The sequence below is a fragment of the Sturnira hondurensis genome, unplaced genomic scaffold (genome assembly GCF_014824575.4).
Source record: "Sturnira hondurensis isolate 20B ecotype Veracruz unplaced genomic scaffold, ASM1482457v3 Scaffold0007865, whole genome shotgun sequence".
Lineage (NCBI taxonomy): Eukaryota > Metazoa > Chordata > Mammalia > Chiroptera > Phyllostomidae > Sturnira > Sturnira hondurensis.
Genome location: NW_028080496.1, coordinates 5361039 through 5376177, shown reverse-complemented (window position 1 = coordinate 5376177; position 15139 = coordinate 5361039). Strand labels below are relative to the sequence as shown.

General features: G+C 46.9%; 1 protein-coding gene and 1 long non-coding RNA gene across 3 annotated transcripts in view; one reads left to right on the top strand and one right to left on the bottom strand.

Moving 5' to 3' along the window:
• Nucleotides 1-15139, top strand: part of LOC118991989 (cytosolic carboxypeptidase 4-like) — a 305722-nt gene that overhangs the window by 77886 nt on the left and 212697 nt on the right. The window contains exon 3 of the mRNA XM_037053669.1: nucleotides 4258-4387. Within this exon, the coding sequence (XP_036909564.1) occupies nucleotides 4258-4387 (130 nt within the window). The remainder of the gene's footprint in view (nucleotides 1-4257; nucleotides 4388-15139) is intronic.
• On the bottom strand, nucleotides 6321-12050 carry LOC118991991 (uncharacterized). 2 transcript variants are annotated; one of them, XR_005067515.1, is made up of 4 exons: nucleotides 11881-12050; nucleotides 11686-11790; nucleotides 11183-11255; nucleotides 6321-7664 (listed from the first exon to the last, which is right to left on the bottom strand). It is a non-coding gene; the product is annotated as an uncharacterized LOC118991991 (long non-coding RNA). The 2 variants fall into 2 exon arrangements; XR_005067516.1 differs by having other exon boundaries at nucleotides 11975-12047.

Sequence of the window (15139 nt, the reverse complement as noted above, 5' to 3'; positions counted from 1 at the left end):
GTGTTCACCACCCCAAGTCAAGTCTCCTTCTGTCACTATTTATCCCCCCTTTATCCTCTTCCACCTCCCCCTGCCCCCTTCCCTGCAAACTAAAGCTTTTTTTAAATTTTTAAATGCTGACTAGTGACATCAAATGATGCCACCTACAAAAACCATAAGGAAGTGCATTCCCTGCTCCCCCCGCACCCCATAAGTTTGCAGTTTTCAGTGGGAAAAAAATAGGAGTACTTACCATTTTATTTTTTATAAGCAAAGCAGGACTTCAAACTATTTGAAGGATGACCTCTTTTTCAGAAATTAGAGGCACTGCATTTGTTGCCAGCCAGTCATGGCTGTCCATCTGCTAATTCTCTTCATGTGTCGGGAGCAGCTGTCATTTCAGAAATGCTACAGCAGATAACAAGATGCGCTGCATTTTCTCTTCCAATGCTTAAAACCAGTCCCTGGGAAGAGCAGCAGCAGTTCCTCCAACTGCATGCATCTCTGGTATTATTTACACAAAATGGCAAATGGACTTGGGGATTGGAGGCAAATGAATTCGCTTTAAAAGGAAAAGCACTCGAGGTAGGTGTAGTGCCCATTATAGTAATCTGCAATTCCAAAGACAGAGGGACTGGCGGAATGCATAGGCACATGCTGAAAACACCAGCCACACGTGGGGCCCGGAATGCAAGCACAGACGTCTGAGATTCCTCAGGCCACACGGCCTCTGTGCCCAAGGGCTGCAGACCAGACATGGTTCACCGCAAACTAACAGCTCCCCTAGGTCTCACGTCTGCCCAGCTTCTCTCCAGATTCAGCTACTTAGGTTATCTTAGATTTCATCCTTCCCTTTGCACCGTTTAACAGCCCGAAATCCAATCGACAATTTATATTGGTTTATTCCTTTGCAATTTTTTAGATGGACACCATTTGGTTTTGTTTTTTTGCTCTGTGGTCCCATTGCTCTACCCTTCACTGTCCTCAAGTCAAGTGGTGCTTAAAACTGACCACGGCCTTTTGTCTGGGTCCCTAGTCAGGATTCTTCTCCCTTTCCATCAGCCTGTGTGTAGCTCTGTGATTACTCCTCATGGGGGAAATCATTAGAGTGAAGTAAGGAACCAATAATCGTAGTCCAGGCGGTGCTCTGCATCTGGGAGCATTGTTCCTGTGGAAGGGAGTGTAGGTACAGATACTGCTGGGATGCACACGTGATATAGGTGTGGATGTGACATGGGCGTGGACACAGGCAGAAGTAGGGCATTGTAGGTATTTCTGCGTGGAGAGATCTAAAGGAGCCTTTCCTTTCATCTCCACAGTGATCCTAGAAGGCAGGTGAAGCAAACCTCTGTTTTTTCACCTATGAGAATATTAACTTTCTTTTTTTTTTAAAGATTTTATTTATTTATTTCCAGAGGGGAAGAGAAGGAGAGAAGGAGAGAAATATCAATGTATGGTTGCCTCTGGTGTGTCCCCTGCTGGGAACTGGCCGCAACCCAGGCATGTGCCCTGACTGGGAATTGAACCGCGATCGTGTGGTTCGCAGGCCCACGCTCAACCCACTGAGCTACACCAGCTAGGGCAGAATATTAACTTTCAAAGAGCCCCACAGCCCTGGTCAGGTGCTCAGTTGGTTGAAGCATCATCTAAGAGGTGGTGGGTTTGATCCCTGGTCGGGCATCTACAGGAAGCCTGTCGATGTTTCTCTGTCTCTGTCTCTTTCTTCCCCTTCCTCTCTTCCCAAAATCAATAACACATCATACGGTGGGGATTAAAAAAAAAAGAGTCCCCATGTCCGATTCATAATGACAGAACATTAGATCCGTTTTACCAAAACTTGAGCTTATTCTGATTGTAGCACAAACTTTTGTTTTAATTCTGGGGCCTTGTGATCTAGGATGGTGTTTCTGCTGTGCGGGCACTGCCTTGACCTTGTTTCCCAGGGAGCTTAGGGAGAGAGGAGGCGGGCATGTGGAACCGCCTGCCCTGGACACATGCAAGGCCCGCATTCTTGTGGGCACCTGCACATGCTTTTAAGGGGCCTCAAAGGATGTCACCACTTTTTGATGTGACAAAGAAGAAACACGTCCCCAGTGTTGGTACAAATCCAGGTCAAGGCAAGGGGAAACAGAGCATTTTAAAGAGAGTTGAGGGGTGCTCAGAGGCTGTGCCTGAGAGTACCTGGATTTGAGAAGAGAAATTGCTGAAGCACAGCAGTCACGCTCAGGAGCAGGTCTGGGACGCCTGCGTCTTCCTGCACCTGTCTGCATTCAAGGTCTGCATCAAGTTTTGCCGCATCCTCCGTCGCTTGACAGACCAGATACACCCTGTTTCTAGATGTCACTGATGATAAAACCAGGAAGAGGTGGATAAAGCAAGGGAGGAACAGGGAAAAAAGTCAGAGAGGCATATGCACAAAGCCCTACCATTTTCTCAAGTCAAAATATTTTAATGGTGTCATCGTCATCCATGATTAATCTAAAGATTTTTTCATTTATAGAGCTGACAAGCAGCAGGAAACTAATATTTAAAGATAATTCCAGAAACATGAAGATGAAAAAGGTGGTAAAAGGAGGAGCGAAGCTGAACTTTTTTTCTTCCACCTCTAAGATTTATTGAAACGGATATTTAAAAAACAGGAAATATATCTGATTCTACATATAAATGCTAATGCAGTTATTTGTTCCAGACTATTTGCTAAATACCAGCCCCAACACATTCAGTGTACAAGGGTTTTGATGGTCACAAAGAACTGTTCCTGTCTCCGGGAAGCTCATGGCTGAACAGGGAAGACAAGAGTTGCAAAAATAGCATTGGCTGCTGTGGCTCAGTGAATTGAGTGCTGGCCTGCACACCAAAGGGTTGCTGGTTCGATTCCCAGTCAGGGCACATGCCTGGGTTGCAGGCCAGGTCTCTGGTAGTGGGTGTGCCAGAGGCAACTGATGGGCGTATCTCTCACACATCCATGTTTGTCTCTCTTTCTCCCTCCCTTCCCCCTCTAAATAAATAAAATCTTTTTTAAAAAAGAGCTCTTGCCAAGATGGATGGATGATAAAAAGATACCTAGATAGCGAGGTAAGGCCCATTCACAGTGGTTTGCTATGAACTCGGAGGGAACCTCTGGATGCTTTTGCGGCATCCTGAGTGGAATGTGGTGGCCTAGGGGTCAGGGACAGTTTCTCTGCAGAGCTGATGAAGTGGGAGTGGATGGAGCCTAGGAGAGTCCTGAGGTAGCAGACACCGTTGCTCAAAGGGAACTCTGAGCAGTGTGCAGGGCTGGATTGTGGACAGACCAGGTGGCAGGAAGTGGGGCAGGACTAGAAGTCGCAGAGGCTCCACGGCTTTTCCCAATCCGCGGCCCCCTGCTCATCCGCCCTAGTGAGTCAAGGACGTCTTAGCAGGACTGTCAGGAGCCTCCCCCACTGTGGGCTGTACGGGTGGACCTGGTGATATGGGCTCTTGGGGTGACCTTCCCTGTGGCTCAGCACCTCCATTTCCTTCCCTCCAAATTGCAGCCCGTGCCCCCACTGACCAGCTGTCACCTCTGTGAAACAACTTGCTGCTCTTGATGATGAGCGTCTGTTTCCCAAATGAGGGAATGGGTGATTTTGAGCCTATTTCTAGCACTAATATTCCATGAGATTCTGGTTCTCTGGGTAAATGTCCGCCTTTCTCGGTGCTCTGTGAGGACGAGAGGAAGCAGAGTGATAGGAGAAAGAGCCTTCTACCTTGCAGAGGCAAACAGACCTGGAGATAAACCTTAGCTCTTCGTGATATGATCTTGGGCCTTCCAGTCTGTGTTTTAAGCTTCAGTCTCTTCATGGGGTGCAGGAATACCTACCTGGTGGAGTTGTAGGGCCAGCTGGAAATATCCTGTCTCACCCACCCAGCATAATAGATTGAGCTCTGTTTGTAGAATTGAAGGTCCCAGAGTCTAGATACATTTACAAAACACATTTTCTGTGCATCTACAGAATGAGGAACTATATTTCCCAAACTTCATCTCAACACTTTGGTAGCCCAGTGCCGAGTTGAATAAGGTTTCCCATTCTTTGGGGGCTGTGAGAGTAAGCACCTCTGTGGAAGTTTAGAGGACAGATCTGCAGCTTTCATGACACCTGCAGTTGAAGCCACCTGGGCCGATGTCAGAGGGAAGTTGGCTTCATTGGTTTAAGTGGGTGTCTTGTTGATACTAATGTTCCCAAGTTATTCTCTTGGGAATAATTGAGTGAGTGCTTAATAAGTGAGTGCTTATTTGCTTGTCCTTTGTCCCTGCAGTCACAGGTGCTCATTGCGAGGGGAGGACTTGAACAGACAGTGGCTCGCTCCCAGCGCTCAGCTCCAGCCCACCATTTACCACACCAAAGGCCTCCTCTACTACCTGAACAGCATCGGCCACAGGCCTTCGGTGAGTCACTTCCTTCTGCCTCCTCATTCTTCGCTGGTTCCTTCCACCTTCCAGGAGGTAGAGTACTTTTGTTAAGGCTGGAAAACCAGATGTAAGCCAAAGACCTGTGTGTGACCGGCTCCGATGGGGGCTGGAGTCATGTCTTAGGGCTGCTGTAAAACAGCGCCACAATTGGAGTGAGGGGGGCTTCAAAGAACAGAAATGTATTTTCTCAAATTTCTGAAGGCTTGGAGTCTAAATTAAGGTGTCAGCAGGTCATGATCTCTCTGAAGGCTCCAGGGAAGAATGCTTTATTGTCTCTTCCCACTGTGTGTGTCTGTGTGCTAATGTCCCTCTCTTTGGAAGGACAGAAGTCACTGGACTCGTGCCCACTCTAATTCAGGATAGTCCCATCTTGATTTGGTGACATGCACAAAGACTGTATTTCCAAAAAATACAGTCCCTTTCACAGGCACTGGGAATTAGAGCTTCAGCAGTTTTGTGGGATAGGGACACAATGTAACCCACAACAACAGCAGCCCTTTGGTTCAAGTCTCATCTGTGCGGCTTCCGGTCTAGAGGGCAGAGTAGGTACACGCTGTGCTTGCCTCGCCCCACGCCCACATCCCAGTCACAACTCAACCACGGAGCAGCCAGCACGGAGAACCTCCTGAGGTCTAGCTGCGCAGGAGTTTCCTAACTAGGAGTGTATAGAAGACGCACATTGGGACTGACAGGAGGGCCAGAGACACGGCACAGGCTGGTCCCACACCCACGTGTGTTGACTAAAAAATCAGGAGGGGTGTCTTACTAAATTCTGAAGATGGTTCTGGCAATGTCCCGGACATATTTCATGTGTTAGTTTTTCACCCAAGCCTGTAGCAACTGTGCAATGGATGAAGAACAGAGGATCTGAAACCAGAGGCTTAGGTTCAAGAGAAGAAGGGACACGATGGTAGCCAAATGATGGCATTGAAACCGTTGTGTACTGACTACAGACTGTGCATGTCTGTCTGCAAAATTGTGGAGGCTCCTAGGCCCAAATTTTGAGTGCAAAGGAACTTGAAGTAACACGGAGGAGCTCACAGGTGAGCCAACTCAGTCTCCTCTACCATTAAGCGCCTTTTGATCCTATGTAACGTGGCGTGTTCAGTGAGTAGCTACTGAAACACTGGATCAATATTTAATATAGGATGTCATTTAAATCTCAAAATGATTCTGCGGTCAAGTGATTTCCCTGGAGTTGGGAGTCAGTGCTGACCAGTTTTTCTCTCCTACAGACCTGTCTTCCTCCAGCGCTACTCTTTGGGGAGGTGTGTTGGGTGTCCCCAAGACTCTCCTCAGGTCCAGGGACTCCCTAGAAAAGAGTCACAGAACTCAGAATAGCACTCACGCTCCCAGTTGCTGTTTATTACAGTGACAGGGTGCAAATTAAAGTCAGCAGAGGTGAGAGGAACCCAGGTCTCCAGGTGATGGCCCCCAGTGCATTGTGTAGACAGTGCTTAGCTCTCTGCAGTGATGTGTGATGACGTGCAATGACGTGCGATGACGTGTGATGATGTGTAGAGTGGGGCCAGCCCGGAAAGCCTGCTGAGAGGAGCACCGGTATCCAGGATTTCTTTTGGGGGTGAGTTTGTAGACACCCCACATGGCTCATCTTGTTTACTCAGGCTCCAGCCCCTTCAGGGGTCAGACGGACACTTTGTGGCCCAAGACCCCCATCATAAATCACAGGTCAATGTCAACTGTGTGTCGTGGCCCAAGGCCCCAGGTAAAGACATTCTCATCCAGTGGAGTAGTTGAAGGATGTCAAGGTCCTCTCCTGGGGACCAGACCTGTCTTTGGAATTCGCAGGATTTGAACACTTCAGACTTATCCAGTCAGCTGTGCATGGTACAGAGACCAAAGCACGTCCTTTTCCCTGAAGAATCCTCATTCTACACTTGGTCAGGTCGTGCAGCCCCTTACCCTCCCATCCGAGAGGTACTGTAGGCCATGCTTTCTCCCCTCCAGAAGCAAGTTCATGGCCCGCAGAGCAGAGCCCCAGTCTCACGGTCACGGCCTGGAGAGTGTGTGCTCTGTGAGCAGGAAGCCTTAGCCTCTGGGAGAAGAGGTGCCCACCGGGCACACGTTTAAACACACACACTCAGCTCATGACAAACAGGATTCTTCTCTGCTCTGACAACCTTTTATTGAAGAGCAGAACATTTGTTTTAAAGTGTGACAGGTGAAACCCTTGTTAAAAATAGAAACAAACATGAATTAAGTATAAACATGACAGCCACAGACTTGTTTCCTGCTGGGACCATCTGAGAGGTGGGCAAGAAACAGCTGAGCACTAAATGCTGTTCACAGCGTTACAGATTCTCTGATAGGCTCAGTGTTGCGTTTCCGTTAATGACGAGGCTGTGCTTAACCAGCTGCCTGCTGATGGCAGAGCCTTGCCACTCACTGTATACTCAGACCTGTTCTGTTCTGGGAAGGTTTCTGCTGTGCCAGGATTGACCCTTGGGCTACACAGTTACAAGTGAACTATGATTCTGCACAACCTCGGATTCTTAGGAAAATATCTCCTGAAGCAGTGGGAAGCCACTTCTGGTAGCTTGGAGGTTCCACCTGTTCGAGGTGGGACTCAGGCGTTAGTCTGTTTGTGGATAGAATGATATAAACTCCAGGGCCAATGGGAATGTGAGACAGGTTTGACAAAGACCAGATAATAAGCAGTACAGCAAAATCGACATAGTCTTTCCTCCATCCATCCGACTGACCATTCATCCACCCTTTTATCCATCCACCCATCCATCCATCCCTCTATCCCATGCCCACATCACATTCCATCCATCCATCCATCCATCCATCCATCCACTCACCCTCTGGACAGGCATCCATCTGTCCACTTATTTACACCATGTGTGTGTAACCATTGTGCTAGGTTCTAGGGGTGCAGATCCAGTTTTTAATTTTAAACAGCTTGTCCTTTTCTTTGAGGAATCCATAGTTTAGTCTGGTAAGAAAGTGGAGTCGTATCTACAAAGAAACCAGTGAGTGCAAATGGTAAAAACTGTAACAAAGACTCATATGACTTGTTGAGTCATTTCCCCTGAAGCTTATGGAAAATCTAGAGACTGAAGGTGCCATTTGAGCTGGACTTGGAGGATGAATAAGAGTTCTACTTGGCTTTTGTTACAGGAAGGCTGAGAATTATACTTTGCTCAGAGGGTCTACAGGCCTGGCAAGGATCTTTTGATCTTCCGCCTGTGAAACTGGAGTTCTGGCGAGCCTTCTATGCTCGGGGTCACTGGATAAGATAAACAAAAGGAAGCTTTTCATTAGCTGGTGGGAGAGACTCGGCTGATATCACACTGACCCCATGGTCCCTTTCCTGTTCTCTTTGAACCCCAACTTTGTCTCTTTTGTTTGTGAGTGGCTCAGGAAACCTACTCCAGATGTTGAATCCAAAAGCCCAGACACATGGTCAATATGGATATATTTGTACATTGGAACACTAGCGAACAATAAAAATTAAAATGACACCACCAATAGAAAAGCACCAATATACTCAGCAGCATGGATGGGTTTCAGAAACATGCTGAGTGAAGTGCGGTGGACACTAAAGAGGACAAAGTCCATGTGTAAAGTTCAAGACCAGGAAATCCGTGAAGACATAAATTCAGGACAGTGTTTGCCTCTAGAAGAGAGTAAGTAATTGGGGCCAGGAGGGAGCTTTCCGGGTCAGTGGAAATGTTGTTCTATATTTTGATTAAAGAGCCAGTTACACCAAAACTCATTGATCTGTGCGTGCAAGATCTGTGCATTTCACCAAAGGTGCACATATACCTAAATGTGGAGAATTAAATATCAATAAATTAAAGCAAAGTCACTGAGCTTTGAAATGTAACTAGGAGACAGAGGGGGATGTCCCAAATGAGGTGGACCTCATAGAGACATGCAGTTTAGGCCAAAGGAGACATCTTTCATAGAATAGACCTAAAAGACTGCCAAATAAGATCTATCTGGGTCCAGCCAGAGAAAAGCCATGCAAGCAGAGAAGCCCAGAGAAGCAGACAGGCTCAATGATTAGCTAGTAAGAGGCATCGAATAAGCTGCACTTGGTGGGCAAGGAGGGCCAGGAGGCAGGGAGCCAGAGGGCCCGTCAGGCATAGCCTGGGAGACTGGAAGGAAGCTCGGGGGCTCCCGGGAAGCAGGGCCAACAGCCTTTTTCTGAGCTGCTATGTTGCAGCTGACCTTGGCCCCTGTGCCACTGCAAAGCATCTGGGCTTCGGAATCAGAACAGGTGTGGGTCCCCACCCTCTTGGCCCTCCCTGTGTGAGAGTGTGCGGGGAAAGGAAGGCTCTTTGAAGAGCTCATTGATTTCTGTCTCCAAGTCACCCAAACTGGGCCGCTTTCTGCCAAGGCGCAGGGTGGGCAGATTTCTGTCTTGTCTTTCTCTGGGGTCAAATGAGACAGAATTTTAAGCTACTTAAGTGATTTCCCTGGTCTTATTTTGTCCCTCTGGCAGAAGGTTTTAGTTAATCAACTTCTTTTCAAAGAGGTACAAATGGAGGGGGCAGAATGGGTGACGTGTCCCCTCCTAAAGCCTACCCTACGAGGTCTTCTTATGCAGCATTTATTTTAGCTGCGCCTTACTTTTCTCTCTTTTTTTAAATCTTCACCCAAGGACATGTTCATTGGTTTTAGAGAGGGAGGAGTAGAGAGCATACGAGAGAGAGAGACGGACAGAGAGACATCGATGCAAGAGAAAACCATCAAGATGACTCCCATATTTTCCCCGACTGGGAATCAAACCTGCACTCTAGGCATGTACCCTGACAGAGTCAAGCCCACAGTCCTTTGGAGTACGGGACAATACTCCAACTAACTGAGCCCCCCAACTGGGGCTACACGGGTACTTTCGATGTGATTGAAATATGTTGGGAAGAAGGACGTCTTACAATGCATAACACCGGGAGGGCAGAAAACCTTCTCCGGTGTTCCCTAACATAATCGAGGTTCCCACTGGGGTTAGTCACACATTAAACTCCACAGAGTTTAATGTGAAAATCTGCACTCCAGTGAGCCCTGGGAAGGGGTCAGAATTCCTTTGTAAGCAAAGGCTGCTTCTCTAAGGCCATGTTGGAACTTTGGCCCATAATGGCCCAATTTGAGTATAAGTCCCTCACGTTAGGAAAGGGAGCAGAGCACGCACTCCCCTTTCAGGTAGTTACAGGAATCCATTCTGCAGCTGCCCCCGTGGCCAGCCTCAGCCGTGGCTGGGAAATGAATCTCATGAACAGGCCTCTCAGAGAATAATTGAATATGCTGCTAATACCATTCCCTTCATAGAGATGCTGATTTGCTCCACCCGGGAGCTCGGGCCGAATGCTGACTGCAAAATATTGTACACAAGCTGGAATCTCCAGGGCTTTCGCAAGCCTTGGTCGGTGTAATTGGAAGCGTTGCTGTTTTGGGTTTCCAGCACGTGCCCCAGAATGTGCCTCTTCCCGGCTCCAGCCTCGCCTCCACTTTCCTGTGGCAGTGGTATAAATAATGCAGAGGTCTCACTGCTGAGAAGCAGGAACAAGACCCTGATGTCAGGAATGGAAAACAGCAGCTTCAGGCTGGAAAGCTGAGCCAGAAACACAGGGATGGGTCGGTCACGAGGAGCAGGACCGGCCAGGGGAGGTGTGTTTGAGATTGAGGGAGGTGACCTCATGAACAAGGGGCCCAATTAATTTACAGAGGAACTGAAATGAGACCAAGGAATGGAGGGGAATGAAGGGGAAGGTGTGTGAGGAGCATAGTAATGTGGCCGTGAACAGCCTCTTTCTGAGCAAGAAGGGATGGAAACACACGTTTGCGTGAATTCAATTAACCTTGGATTTGGCTCAGACAAGAATTCATCGGAAAAGGTACTAGGGAGATGTGAAGAGCCTGATTTCAATCCCACGCACACCACACAATTCGCTGAGGAAGACACAGACACAGGAATCCGTGTAGCACGGGGTGAACAAGATCAAGTCTAACCACTCCAGCTCAAAGAAAGCAAAACTTAAACAAAACTTTTGAGTCTGCATCTCTTCCTATGTTCTTTGCCTTGGGGAAAAGCACCATCATACTGTGTGTTCACTTGATCCGGAAACCCAGGCGTTATATGTGACCTCCTCCTCCTCAAGCCCCTAAGTCTATTTAGTCTCCAACTCACAGAGATTTTACTTCCTTACTCCTTCTAGGAATGTCTGTTCTTTTTGTACATACATCTGCTGCCTTAAGCGCAAGGTCCTGGTCCTCTTTCATGCCTGGTATCAGTCCCTTCAATCTGTCGTCACCACCTCCATTCCCATGATCTGGTTACGTTGCTTCTCCTTGCTTGAACAGTTTAATGGCTCCTTCACCAACCTCAGGAAAAGGTCCAGAGATCCTAGTGCATTGATAATCTTCCCACTGCTCACCACCCACTTCTGTGGGGACCTGCCCACTTCTGCGGGGACCCGCCCACTTCTTCGGGAGCCCACCCACTTCTGGGGGGACCCGCCCAATTCTGCAGGTACCTAAGATTCATGTTCCTTTCACTTGATTGTCTTATGTTGAGTGCTTGCAACCCACTGATCCAGAGCCGTCTCTTCCTCATTTTCCATGTCCTTGGATAGCTCTCACTCAACAGCACTCAGGATTTGTCTAGGGATGACCCCCCAGGTAGGGCCAGGGCCACGGTGTCACAGGCCTTTGAGTTGCCACTTCTAAGGAGTGCACAGTGAATGAAGCTCTTAGACTCCTGCAGCCTGCTCTTACTGATCTCCCAGAGAGCCCTGAACTTACCTCTACCTCCACTCTTATTTCTGTGCAAAAATGGTTTCTTCTTCACTTAGGATCAGTCCCAACAAAACAGCTCCTGAAAGGCAAATAGAAATGACAGACATTTCAGAATAAGGATTCTGGATTAGCGCAAGCTGGAGTTCAGATACATACATACTTACATACTTAATGGCAGTGCAAACTTGGGTAAGTCTGGGCTAGTGACTTATTTTATCTGAAATTCAGTTTCCTTGGCTACAAAATGGGGATAAGTGTAGTACCTACTTCATTATGAGATCATCTACAGACAGTTTTTAGCATAGTGTGTGAAGTATCTTCAGTATAATAACTATTATTGCCATTGTTATTAAGGGCAATACTATGGTGTATAAAGTTTTAATTTTGCCTGCCACACAGCAGGGAGACAACAAATATTTGTTCAACCAATTCATGAATAAGTGACAGAAGATCACTGGTTATGACCTGTGGCTATTGAAGTGCCGTTAGTGGGCTCACTTTCTACTTACCTGGCACAAAATTTTATGGAAACAAAATAGCTGTTACATCTTCCGGCAGGAAAGAAAAAGCTTTGTCAACTGAAATAACTTGATAATTTGTCTTGTAATTGCCTCCTACAATTCAGAGGAACACATGTTTTATATAATTAACAGGCATTTATTTTTAGGGATGTCATTTGAGCAACAAGCAGAACAGGGTCTCACCCCCTGTATTTTGAATATTCAGAGGCCACCAGAACTGCCTGGGCAAAGCCACGATTGTTCTTGCAGGTGACCAGGTCTGTAATTTGTCACTCACCTCAGCTTTCAGAGTCTGTAAGGATCAGGAAAAAAATAAAACTCTTTTTTCCCATTTGAGTTCAGCATTCAAGGAGCACCTGTCACTATGTTGGTGTAGCTTCTGGCTTTATTGACAAATCTGTTGCTAAGACACAGCCTTAATTTGTTTGCAGACTTTTCCTATGAATGGTAGTTGCTAAATTCACCAAGAGAAACAGAGGTAAGAGAGGCAGGTGGGTGGAGACTTCATGATGGTAGAGGATTAATCCTCAATCATTTCCTTGGTTCCCCTAGACTAGAGGCTTTCGGAGCTCGGTCCTGGGACCAGGAGCATCCTCACCCTGGGGATTGTTTGAAGTTCCCATTCCTGGGCCTAACCCAGACCTACCCGATTCACAGATTTTAGGGGAGTGGCTCACCATCCACACTTTAACAAGTCCTCCAACTTACTCTGGCAACTTACTCTGACAGGTAATCGATCTCATTGAGACCCACTGATCTAGACTCCAGATCAGAAGAGCGGTTCTCAGCCCTGGCCATGCGTTAGAATCACCTGGAAAACGGTTTAAAATCCCACAGTCCTGGTATGACTGCAGACCAATTAAATCAAAATCTCCGGAGGTGGGCCCCAGGCATGGATATTTTTAAAGTCTCCTTGGGACATTCTAGTCTGCAGACAGATGGAGACACAGTGGCCTGGGGCTGTATTTATTGGAAGGAACAGAATCCCACTCAAGCAACCCAGGTAGTAAGATGCAGAGTTTTGAAGGAAGGAAGTCCAGAAGGCCTTACTGAAACTGCAAAGTTCCATCATCCCAGATAGTCCTTTCCGTCTCTCCTGTTTCTCTTTCTGTGGCCAAATTTCCTGTTTTCTGCATTCTCTTTCCACATTTGCTGAACTACCCCACCCTTTACAGAACAAGTCGTTCTGCTTGTTTACTGTGTCCCCACTTCCATTGCCTGTCTTCTGTGTGGTTTGACTTGTCACTGGACCAACTCCCTTCTCCCATCTCCCATCTCCCTCCTCCCAACTCCCTTCTCCCAACTCCCTCCTCCCAACTCCAATAACATTTCAGCTCCAACACCCACAACTCAGTGATTGAAATTGTTAGTGGGAAGCTGGAGAGACTTATTTTCTCATATGATTTTGACTTAAAACTATGACTTAAGAATACTACAGAAGATAAACTGTGCTCATTTTTCTACTGCAGAAAAAATATGCTTGAAAAATACTTTCCTGCTCAGGGAGAATTTACAATGCAATTTAAAAATTACCCTGAATATAATAGTGGTTAATTACTAATGACAATTAAGTGAAGGGGGGAGTGAGGTAAACAGAGAACAATTTCGAGTCCATTAGTCCTTGAAACCCTCGTCTCACAGATATTTGTCTGTCCAAACACCGACCTGCTCCCTTCTGCTCAAGTCAGTGTTCCTGTCTGCAACCCCTGTGATTCCAGAAACTAGCCCTGATGTCTGTGAGGCCTTCCTACTCGTGTTCGTCCCCCAGCAGAGCAGTGGGGTTTGCCGGCTCCAGTTTGCCCTCAAAGACTTGGTCTTCTCCTTCTCCTATGCTGCCCAAGCAGACCTTCCATGCATTTGTCCTTTCAGTTTCCCCTTACATGTGTTTGTTTTATGACTCCCCGCATGCACCTGGTTGTCCTGGGCTCCTTGCCTGCTGCCAACGGCTTCCTGGTTAATGAAGGAGCTGCAGGACTTTATTGAATGCCAGAAAGTAGGCCCCGCCTCGACTGAGTCTGACCGCTCCGCCAGCAGCATCACGGAGGGCGAGTCAGCTGGCTTCTGCTGAGACAGTTCCGGAAATGAAAGTGCTTTGAAGTGTGGCACAGCATTGCAAGACAGCAATGACCATAGAAAGTTACTGCTTGCCAGTAATAGATATTCAACAACTATTGAATTCAGTATGAAGCTGGAATCGATGTCTCTCATACCCCTTTTCTTGGTCTTCCTCTGCTCTCTGAGATGGTAGCGAATACACTTACGTGTTCCAAATGGGAATTTGGAAATTTGGAGGGAATGCTGTCAGGATCCTTGGAACCTTCTTTTTTCTTAAGGATAAACATCTCCAGGGTCATCAGGTATCATGAGCTGTTCTTGGTTTACAGATATTCTTTCTTTTCTTGGCTTTCTGGCTCCTCTGTACTGAGGTGTCCTAGTTTGTTCTTAAATGCCACACTCATAAATGGGAAATACTATGTTAGATATAAATTGACCGGTATGAGGTACATTGAACTGATTGTTCTCTTAATATATATTCACTTTACCTCTGCCGAGGCCATTTATGATTGGAGTAATCATTAATTTTTAACATCTGTGGTCACTGATTCATTTTGAACAGACTGCCATCAAAAACCTTCAGATCTGTCATTCCAAATCTGCTTCTCAGTTCCATGTCTCAGTCCTTCACCATGTCACTCCTTGAACCCAACTATAGGATGTTACACTTACCTGTGTTTCTATTCCTGCTCATTCTGCTTCTAATTTCCACTCCAATAGGTTTACTATTGGTCCTCAGTTCTGTATAGTCAGTACCTTTGACAGGTACCTGTGCCCTTCACCTGACACACAAAGGCTGTACTTGTAGAGACTGAGGAACAAATGTGAGGAAACACCACATTCAAGTACTAGGACTTCATTCTCCGCGAAGGACACAAATGCGTTGTAGCATGTGTCTGTTTCACACACGCAGTCATGGCCACCCAGCTCTACAGAGTCTTGGGAACTGGACTGGCCATGTAACCCCCAACCAAATTAAGAAAAAGAACTCTATCAGCTGCCCAGAGACACCAGGCAATACTACCCCCCCAAAACCATAAATGTGCCCCTAATTTCTGTCACCATATTCATTTTGCCTAGTTTCGAACATCATATAGAGGAAATCATGTACATGTGCTCTTTTCTGTCTAGCTTGTTCTTTCATTTACAGTGCTGGAGAGTGTTCTGTTGAATCCCGATGCCACAGTTAACTAATCCATCCTACTGTTTACAGTCTTAGGCTAATAACAGTGGTGCTTCTAGGTACATTCTTGACATTTTCTGGGACCCCATGTACGCATTTCTGTTGGAAGGGTTCTAGAAAATGTTTCCATTCAGCATCAGAAGACACGCCCAATTTGTTCTCCAGAGAAGTGGTATCAGCTGATAGCCCCACAAGCTTGGTCCA